At 37.4% G+C, this 10,425-nt stretch overlaps 1 protein-coding gene across 1 annotated transcript; it reads left to right on the top strand.

Moving 5' to 3' along the window:
- Positions 1 to 6,297: 6,297 nt before the first annotated feature.
- Positions 6,298 to 9,837, top strand: LOC128639702 (whey acidic protein-like). The gene is made up of 4 exons (XM_053691820.1): positions 6,298 to 6,427; positions 7,625 to 7,837; positions 9,448 to 9,566; positions 9,718 to 9,837. Exons 1-4 carry the CDS (start codon positions 6,355 to 6,357, stop codon positions 9,733 to 9,735), a joined length of 423 nt encoding a protein of 140 aa, XP_053547795.1. The 5' UTR covers positions 6,298 to 6,354; the 3' UTR covers positions 9,736 to 9,837.
- The last annotated feature ends 588 nt before the right edge of the window (positions 9,838 to 10,425 follow it).

Genomic DNA, 10,425 nt, shown 5'->3' on the forward strand with positions numbered 1-10,425 from the left:
AATTGAATGCATGACTTGTTATAACTGTACCGGATTCCTTCTCAAGGAAACTGTATCATTGAAACATATATTGGAATGGCACTGAAACCTATTATGGGCACCAGGTTTTATAAACTGTAGAGCAGTGCTTTCCAAACTGTGTGTCGGGACACACTAGTGTGTCAGTAGCAGTGTGTAGGTGTGTCCCTGCTTCAGCACAATTTTTTTTTTTTTGGTTTCTGACTTTCCGCCTGCCTGCTACGCATATCACGTGGTTGACACGTGATTGATACCTAGGGGGTCACAGATCATCTTAACCAATTGGCACAGCTCAGAGGGAACTGAAACTATTCCCATTGGCACATTGGCTCCTGACTGCACGTGTAGTCTCCTTAATTGGCTCGTGACTGCACGTGTAGTCAGTCAGTGGGACCAGCAGTGTGGTTGCAGCGCGGGCAGTAGTCAGTCAGACTCACCGAGCTCTGAGGGTGGCAGCTTAAACGCTGAGCTGAAGTCAGTGGGGGTTTTTTTTTTGCAGCTAGCTCCCAGTAGTGCATTGCTGCTCCTACTCTTGATTTATGGATAGGGGAAGCTTAAAAATTCTTGATGATAAAATGCGAGTGTCTTTATCCAATATTCCACCAAATATTCAGAAACTGTGCTCATCCCATCAACCTCATACATCCCATTAAAATAGTAAGTAGCTATTGGTGTTATTAAACTTTTTTTTAATTCTTGCACATACATACTGTTACTTGTAAATACATTTTGTTATTATATAATTTATATATGTGTCCGTATCTCTTAAAACAAGTTAGTTTAACCTCCTGTTTGCTAGTACAACTGAATTACTGTGTCACGAAATGATGTAGGTCTAAAAAGTGTGTCACCAACATGAAAAGTTTGGAAAGCTCTGCTGTAGAGAAATGTATATATATAAATTAAAATAGAGATATTTTCATTCAAAAAATTATTGTCATTTCCTATTAATTTCCAAAAATATCTTCATGTGGTCTCTTGCTGTCAAACAGGTAGATTATGAGTTATGTGCGCTACAGGGTTTTTAACGAATGCAACAAAAGTTGCATTATTTCATCCTCTATAGTGCAGCCATTACAAGTTTTGAAACAGCCGGCTTGTGCGTGCAATATGGCTGCGTTGAGCTCCATACCGCACAAAATACAAGTGCTGTTTTGACATGCTCATGCATGCTTTCCCCATAGACATCAATGGGGAGAGCGGGTTAGAAAAAAACCTAACACCTATGATCGCGCAATGAAAAGCTCCGTAACGCAGCCCCATTGATGTCTATGGGGAAAAAAACAGTTATGTTTAAACCTAACACCCTAACATAAACCCCACGTCTAAACAACCCTAATCTGCTGCCCCCGACATCGCCAACACCTACATAATGTTATTAACCCCTAATCTGCTGCTCCCGATATCGCCGCCACCGAAATAAAGTTATTAACCCCTAATCTGCCGCTCCTGATATTGCCGCCAGTATACTAAAGTTATTAACCCCTATTCCCCTGCACCCCAACATCACCCACACTATAATAAATCTATTTACCCCTATTCCGATGCTCCCCGACATCGCCGCCACAAAATAAAGTTATTAACCCCTAAACCTCTGGGCTCCCACATCACTACCACTAAATAAATCTATTAACCCCTAAACCGCCAGCCCCCCACATCGCAACAACCTAAATTAAATGATATTAACCTCTAAACCTAACCATAACCCTAACGTAACCCTAACGTAACCATAACCATAACACCCCCCCTAACTTTAACGTAATTAAAATAGAGCTAAATTAAAGTTACAATTATTAACTAAATAATACCTATTTAAAACTAAATACATACCTGTGAAATAAAAACTAAGCTAGCTACAATATAACTAATAGTTACATTGTAGCTAGCTTAGGTTTTATTTTTATTTCACAAGTAAGTTTGTATTTATTTTAATTATGTAGACTAGTTAGTAAATAGTTATTAATTATATACTAAATACCTAGTTAAAATAAATTCAAACTTACCTGTGAAATAAAACCTAAGCTGCCTTACTCTAAAACCTAACATTACAAAAAATAAAAAACACTAAAATTACAAAAAATAAAAAACCTACCATTACAAAGAATAACAAACAAAATTATCCAAAACAGTAAAAATTATTCCTATTCTAATACCCTTTAAAAAAAAATCCCAAAGTATAAAACCCTAATCTATAATAATCTACTAATGGCCCTTAAAATGGCCTTTTTGTAGGGCATTGCCCTTAAGTTAACAGCTCTTTTGCTAAAAAAGAAAATCAAACACCCCTAACAGTATACTACCCCCCACTCCCCAAACGCACAAAATAAAAATAAAGTAAAACCTAATCTACCCATTGCCCTGAAAATGGCATTTGTATGGGCATTGCCCTTAAAATGACATTCAGCTCTTTTGCTGCCCATTAAAAATAAAAATATGTCTATTCTAAAAAGAAAAAACCAAACCCAAAACAAAAAAAAAACATTACACAAAATAACAAAGGAATTATCCAAAATAATAATTATTCCTATTCTAATACCATTTAAAAAAAAAAAACACCCCAAATTAAAAAACCTAATCTATAATAAACTACCAATAGCCCTGAAAAAAAATACAAAGACCCACAAACATTACAAACCCCCACCCCCTAAACCCACAAAATAACAAAAACTATTTAAAAAAAAAACTGATCTACACATTGCCCTGAAAAGGGCATTTGTATGGACATTGCCCTTAAAAGGGCATTTAGCTCTTTTGCATTGCCCTGAAAAGGGCATTTAGCTCTTTTAAGAAAAGCCCAAACCCTAAACTAAAAAAAGAAAACACCCCAAAAAGTTTAAAAGATCCTAACACTAACCCCCGAAGATCCACTTACAGTTGCTGAAGTCCCGCTTTAAGGATCTTAATCCCGGCAGCTCCATCTTCATCCAGACGGCTCCATCTTCATCAAGGCGGCTCCATCTCCATCCACGCGGCATCTTCTATCTTCATCCTGGCGACGTCTTCTATCTTCATCCCAGCAGCGCAGAGCTGGTTCATCCTGAAGACATCCGGTGCGGAGCATCCTCTTCATATGGTTGACGCCTTTTACTGAATCTTCAATGCAAGGTACGCGATTCCTATTGGCTGATTTGATTTTTGGAAATTTAAATCAGCCAATAGGATGAGAGCTACTGAAATCCTATTGGCAGTTCAAAACAGCCAATATGATGAGAGCTACTGAAATTCTATTGGCTATTCAAATCAGCCAATAGAATTTCAGTAGCTCTCACCCTATTGGTTGATTTGAACAGCCAATAGGATTTCAGTAGCTCTCATGCTATTGGCTGATTTGAATTTCTAAAATCAAATCAGCCAATAGCAATGCAAGGAACGCCATTTTGAATTGTGTACCTTGCATTGATGATTCAGTATATGGCGGTGACCATATGAAGAGGATGTTCTGCGCTAGATGTCTTCAGGATGAACCCAACCGCCGGGATGAACATAGAAGATGCCGCCTGGATGAAGATGGAGCCGCCTGGATGAAGATGGAGCTGCCTGGATTAAGATGGAGCCACCGGGATTAAGATCCTTTAAGCAGGACTTCAGCAACTGTAAGTGGATCTTCAGGGGTTAGTGTTTTTTTAAACATTTTTGGGTGGGTTTTCTTTTTTAGTTTAGGGTTTGGGCTTTTCTTAAAATAGCTAAATGTCCTTTTCAGGGCAATGCAAAAGAGCTAAATGCCCTTTTAAGGGCAATTCCCATACAAATGACATTTTCAGGGCAATGGGTAGCTTAGGTTTTTGTTAGAGTTAGGTTTTTTATTTTGGGGGGTTGGTTGGGTGGTGGGTTTTACTGTTGGGGGGACTTTGTATTTTTTTTACAGGTAAAAGAGCTGTTTAATTTAGGACTATGCCCTACAAAAGGTCCTTTTAAGGGCTAATGGTAGTTTATTGTAGGCTAGGTTTTTTTTATTTTGGGTGGGCTTTTTTTATTTTTATAGGGCTATTAGATTAGGTGTAATTCTTTTTTATTTTTGATAATTTTGTTTGTTATTTTTTGTAATTTAGTGTTTGTTATTTTTTTGTAATTTAGTATTTTTTATTTTTTGTAATTAGATACTTTGTAATTTTTATAGTAGTGTTAGGATTTTTTTAATGTGTATTTTAGTTTTCTTTAATTGGTAGTTAGTTTAATTTTAGTTTAATAGTTATATTAGTTTAATTGTTAGTTTAAACTTAGCTTTTTTAATTTGACAGGTAAGTTTTAATTTAATTTAAGATAGGGAAGTTGTAATTTTAATATAAAGTTAGGAGGACATTAGGGTTTAGGGGTTACTAGTTTAAATTAGTTTATTGTGACGTGGGGGGCTTTCAGTTTAGGGGTTAATAGTTTAATTTATAATATTTTGTTGTGGGGGTTTGCGGTTTAGGGGTTAATAGGTTTATTATAGTGGCGGTGGTGTAGGGGTTAATAATTTTAGTATAGTGGGGCGATATGGGCAGACTAGGGGTTAATAATATTTAAATAGTGTTTGCGATGCGGGAGGGCGGCGGTTTAGGGGTTAATAACTTTATTATAGTGTTGACGATGTCGGGGAGCGGCGGAATAGGGGTTAATAAATGTTATTAGTGGCGGCGATGTGGGGAGCGGCAGATTACGGGTTAATAGGTTTACTATAGTGTTTGCGATGCGGGAGGGCCTCAGTTTAGGGGTTAACAGGTAGTTTATGGGTGTTAGTGTACTTTGTAACAGTTTAGTTATGAGTTTTATGTAACAGTTTTGTTGCATAAAACTCATAACTACTGCTCTCAGGTGGCGGTACGGATTGTGTCGTTATAGGGTGTAACGCAAGCTTTTTAGCCTGAAAGCAAAACTTGTAATGGCAGCGCTATGGAAGTCTCATGAAAAAAACGTAATTTTTACGACTGCGGGACTGACGTTGCGTTACAGGCTAAAAGGCTTGCAGTACAGCTATACCGACAAGACTTGTAATGGCTGCGTTGCTGTTTTAACGCTGAAATGGCCATTTTTTCAGCGTTAAAAGATGAACGCACAACTCGTAATCTACCTGAAAGGAATTTACATGAAATCAAAGAAAGATCTCAACATTAATTATTAGAAATGTGCATGGAAAAAAAATGTGTTTCGTCAAAAAGATTTGTTTTGGATTTTTTCAAATGTTCTTTACAACCGAATATCATCCTTACAGGCATTCGGCACGGATGAATATTGGATTCGGATTTGTTACCCTTATTTCCAATGGGAACAGATAATATAGACAATACATTTTAACAAAAATCTTACATTATAGGATTCAAACAATTTACAAAAACTCTCTTTTAATGTTAAAAGAACATATAATACCTGTATGACTAAAATCCAGCATTTAGTGCCTGACCGGCTGTGCATAATATCAGTCATTAGTAATAATATGGCACAATTGGACAGGGGACAATGGAGAAATGAATAGTCAGACCCTGTATACATTATTACAAACAAAGGAGCTTATTAACCAAACAATATAATTCCTTCCCCCCATTCCTGAACCTTTTTTTTTTTTTGGCGCCAAATGGTGAACAAATGAGCGAATCAATTTTGTCAAACAATTATTTGTTTTTTTATTCAATTATGTATTTGGCTGTTCGTGTATCAAAAAATAAATCAGCAAAATTAAGAAGAATTTGCATTTGTCCAAAGCTTGAATGTAAATCTCTATTAATAATTAGTGATAATTATATTGTCCAAGACAGCGTTCAGGCAAAACATTTGAACCAAAATGAATATGGTAGCATTTTCTACTCTAATGTAATTGAGTACCTTGCTTGAAATGTATCAATTTTCCTTTTAAAATATTGTAGATAATGGTAATTATATGCTATATCATATAACTCAAAGTAAAGGTGTAAACTGTACCATGAAAGAAAGTACCTAAGAGCAGGATTCTTTCCACGCTAGGGAGCCAGATATTCATGTTTGGGTGGGGTCTGTTCCCAGTGTGTGTTTTTTTTTTGTTCATTTGTTTATGAAAAGTTTTGTGTGTGTTGCCTTTTGTGCTGGAGATAAGATTAACCTGCATTGAAAAGATGATCTACAATAGATGTACTGTAGCACAAGCAATGGTTCTATCCAAAAACATATCACCTGTTCTTTCATTAATACCATATGTGTTTCTTACTTCTCAGGTGACAGACATTGTCTAATGCTATACAGGTACTGGGCTTGACCTCCTGGGTATCTCCTGTGTGTCTGATTTCCTCTCACTGCCTTAGGGTTCTCACTTGTTATGTAGGAAACAGAATACAAATGTATAAATATTGATATCTTCACACCTACTACATCTTGTACAGCCCCATAATGCTCAGAGTTGTGTTGGTCTCGGCTTTCTTTGCTGTGTCCCTAGCTCACAAGGACTTAAAAAATGCATTTGGTAAGACAGCGTTTATCCAGTTCTGCTAATGAGCAGGTTATCTGATTTCCTTATTTCCATCATTTTTGCTTTATCCATCAGTTTTAACTCTGTACGTTTTATCCCTAAACCTTCCATACCCCAAACCAGTCTGTTTGTTCTTAATTTCTTCCATTCTATTTCTTCAGCTGCTTCTCATTGGTTTCTCTGTTGTTAATTATTTTACTTATGTTTAATATGGGTACATTGTAATGCGGAAAATGTGACATTTGTTATATGTTTAATCATTGTCTGCTGAAGAACCAGCTAAAACTGGATTTAAATGCCGACACAATTGGAAACCAGAATTTATTTTTGTAGATTATAGGTGAAAAAGATATCAGGAATTCTTTTAAACTTATCTTTACGTCTAACATATTTCACATTCATCAATTTATTTATGTTAAATAATAACCTATCATACTTCTGCTAGTAAATAAGTTCAGTGGTTATTTAAGTTGTATAAACATAGTTTAATAATAATACTATATTATTTTCACAGACAACTTAGAAATTGCACGGACGACTTTTTCCTATCTTTAACATTGAGTGTACTAACTTTTTCCTCTGGACTAGTAGCTTTTAACCCCTGAATAGTAAGGCATAGTGATATTTTTCCACCCCTGTGTGTATATATATATATTTACTAATTTATTTTTTAACAACTATTTTTACATGAGTCTCTTAAAGCACTTTTATATTTAGTTGGACTTTTTGATATAGATCAGTCAAGTGCTAATTAAGTTATACCTATTATTCTCTACCCTTAAGTATAGGGGAAGGCACTGTAATTAAATATATTTTAACAAACTTTAGAGATAGAAAAAAGACTTCATATAATAGTGTCACTCTTGAGAATAAAGTTGAACACATAATGTTGTTTCTTGTAGTATTATATTGCATGTGAATAGATTTATTTTATATATAAAATAGCATACATACCTTTTAAAATTATCTTAACACCTAATCTTTATATATCTTTAAAATATTTAGTCTACCTTTCAGTATCCATTTTACTCCAAAGTTTCAGTCATCAAAAGAGAAATTGACCTTATAATATTAGAATAAAATATGAGTTTATAAGTAACCTGGCCCCTACGCATTTCACTACCTGAATTCATCTTCACAGAGATTTTTCAGCTTGTCTGTATTTATTTGTTCCTGTTCCCACTCTGGCAGATACTTCGTCATCAGAGGAAGAGGAGGATGGACTGAAGCAAGGTCACTGTCCTATAGATATCTCTGGCAACTCCTCCCTAGCTGCCTGCCCCTCCTCATGCTCTAATGGCACCAACTGCTCAGACCTGGATTGCTCATCTCACACCAACTGCACAGGGATCCAAAAGTGTTGTGCAACCAGCTGTGGGATGAAATGCTTGGACCCAGCATACAGTGAGTTAATAATAATCAGAACATTCACCCTAGAAACAAAAGCCAGACACTGTTATTATTATATAAATATGTTCCTGTGTACAGTTCCAGAGCAGCTAGGTTAGAGATCATTTAGCTGCTATACAATAGTTATATTACCAGTGAGACTGCTATACAATAGTTATATTACCAGTGAGACTGCTATACAATAGTTATATTACCAGTGAGACTACATCATGAATCATATAGTTACAATATTAGTGATAACTTCCATGTTTAGAAACAATAGATCCTTTCTGCAAAGCAAACACGTAGCTTAATAACTGTGATCAAATAGTTTGAACCTGTGCAGAAGTCTGGCAGAGGCATAAACAGGGGCATATTTATCAAGCTCTGTATGGAGCTTGATGCCCCGTGAAGGCTCAACGGAAACAGAAGTTATGAAGCAGCGGCCTAAAGACCGCTGCTCCATAACCTGTCCCCCTGCTCTGAGGCGGACAGAAATCAACCCGCTAGCAGCCAATTGGCCGTGAATCTGCGGCATTGCACCAGCAGTTCACAAGAACTGCTGGTGCAATGATAAATTCTGACAGTTTATGCTGTCTGCATTTATCGATGTGCAGCGGACATGATCTGCTATATCGGATCATGTCCACTTGCACCATAGTAAATAGGCCCCATAGACTCTTCTGAAATGTATTTCTGGGAAAATATTTAGTCGCCTTATTCTCACCTCCCAACTGCTCAGCATCCTGGGGGATCATCATGGAATGGGAGGTCTGATCAGCTTCCCTCCCATAGCCCTTCCCCTTCCAAATCAGCCCTGCCCACAGTCCACCCATAGCCCTGCCCCTCCCAAAGCAGCCTCAACCACAGTCCACCCATAGCCCTGCCCCTCCCAAAGCAGCCTCAACCACAGTCCACCCATAGCCCTGCCCCTCCCAAAGCAGCCTCAACCACAGTCCACCCATAGCCCTGCCCCTCCCAAATCAGCCCTGCCCAGAGTCCACCCATAGCCCTGCCCCTCCCAAAGCAGCCTCAACCACAGTCCACCCATAGCCCTGTCCATCCCAATACACAGTATTATTATCTTTTGGTTTAATAGATACTTCCTTAGGAGAGTTTAAAGTGTTGGATGCTAACACACAGTGCAAGTACAAACACACAATAATGTCAGAAACAACGCTGATACAAATTGCCATATCTAAAAATCTGAGAACACAGGATTTTTTCAAGCCGATCCAACAATCCATGAGTAGTGTGTCTCAAGATTGAAAAAATATTTGAAACACTGTAATACTAACTTTTGAACATCGCTACATAACAATCTCTTTAACGATTTGCTTAAATAGTCATGTGACCACTAAACTGCATTTCAGTGAGCCTTCAGAGCAGAAGGTGCGAGCTATATTTTTTTGTGATTCTCCAAATAAAGATCAATAATAGCATTACTTATTTGTGACTACAGTCCCACTTAACACAGAAGGAAGAGCCTTTTTAAGTTTTACATGTTTTTAAGAGTGCGCACTCTATTACTTCCTGCTAATACTCATTGGCTAATAGTTACTTTCTACTAATGATTATTGGTTGGTGCATACTTAATGTCAATAAAATTAAATTTATATTTTTAGAGATCTGCAGAACGGATGAGGACTGCTCAAACAATTTAATCTGCTGCAGAAAGAGATGTGTTAGTGTGTGTGTCACCCCAAAACCTTACTTAGCCCTGAAGAAGAATGGGAAAGGACTGGTAATTAAGGCTGTAGAACTTCCTTATATAATTTTACATTTCATATCACATTCTGCATGCACCTGTCTCGCTCTCTCTTGTCCTTCTTTCTTTTCTTTTCATGGATTCTTCTTTTATTATCCAAACTTACCAAAAAATTCCTTGTTTTTAGAAAGCCAAGTTGAAATGAGATTGCGGCTGAAGAACCTGCACACACAGCGGCAAATGGATTTTGCACGTGGAAAGAGCAGAGAATTCTATTTAACTCTAATAAAAAGTAACAGAATTAAAAGATGTTTATTCTTTTATTTGGTTTTATATTTTCTGTTATTATGAAGCTCTATCAGAATTGATTGATGTAATTAGGGAGATCGCAAAAAGTTCTATTGTCTGATTGTTTCCAAAGAATGAATGTATTTCTTTCATATGGTTGTGACACACAGATGTATTTTAATAAGGTACTAAAAGAATCACTGCGATATGCATAAGGCTATCCTTAGAAAGAATTAAACATTCATTTGAATTCAGAAAGAAATATAGGCAGACTTGAGGGAACTTCTGGTTCTTTACTGTCAGTAAAATCTATGGCCCCTATTTAACAAAGGTCTTGCGGACCTGATCCGACAGTGCGGATCAGGTCCGCAAGACCTCGCTGAATGCGGAGAGCAATACGCTCTCCGTATTCAGCATTGCACCAGCAGCTCACAAGAGCTGCTGGTGCAACGCCGCCCCCTGCAGACTCGCGGACAATCGGCCGCCAGCAGGGGGGTGTCAATCAACCCGATCGTACTCGATCGGGTTGAATTGTGGCGATTCCTGTCCGTCTGCTCAGAGCAGGCGAAGAGGGTTATGGAGCAGCGGTCAGCTTGATAGATAGGCC

The sequence above is a fragment of the Bombina bombina genome, chromosome 9 (genome assembly GCF_027579735.1).
Source record: "Bombina bombina isolate aBomBom1 chromosome 9, aBomBom1.pri, whole genome shotgun sequence".
Lineage (NCBI taxonomy): Eukaryota > Metazoa > Chordata > Amphibia > Anura > Bombinatoridae > Bombina > Bombina bombina.

What these genes read in the sequence shown, in the direction of transcription:
- LOC128639702 (XM_053691820.1), top strand. Translation starts at nt 6,355, where the DNA reads ATGCTCAGAGTTGTGTTGGTCTCGGCTTTCTTTGCTGTGTCCCTAGCT. An exon ending in GGACTTAAAAAATGCATTTG is followed by an intron (nt 6,428 to 7,624) that starts GTAAGACAGCGT and finishes CCACTCTGGCAG; the next exon opens with ATACTTCGTCATCAGAGGAA. An exon ending in ATGCTTGGACCCAGCATACA is followed by an intron (nt 7,838 to 9,447) that starts GTGAGTTAATAA and finishes TTATATTTTTAG; the next exon opens with AGATCTGCAGAACGGATGAG.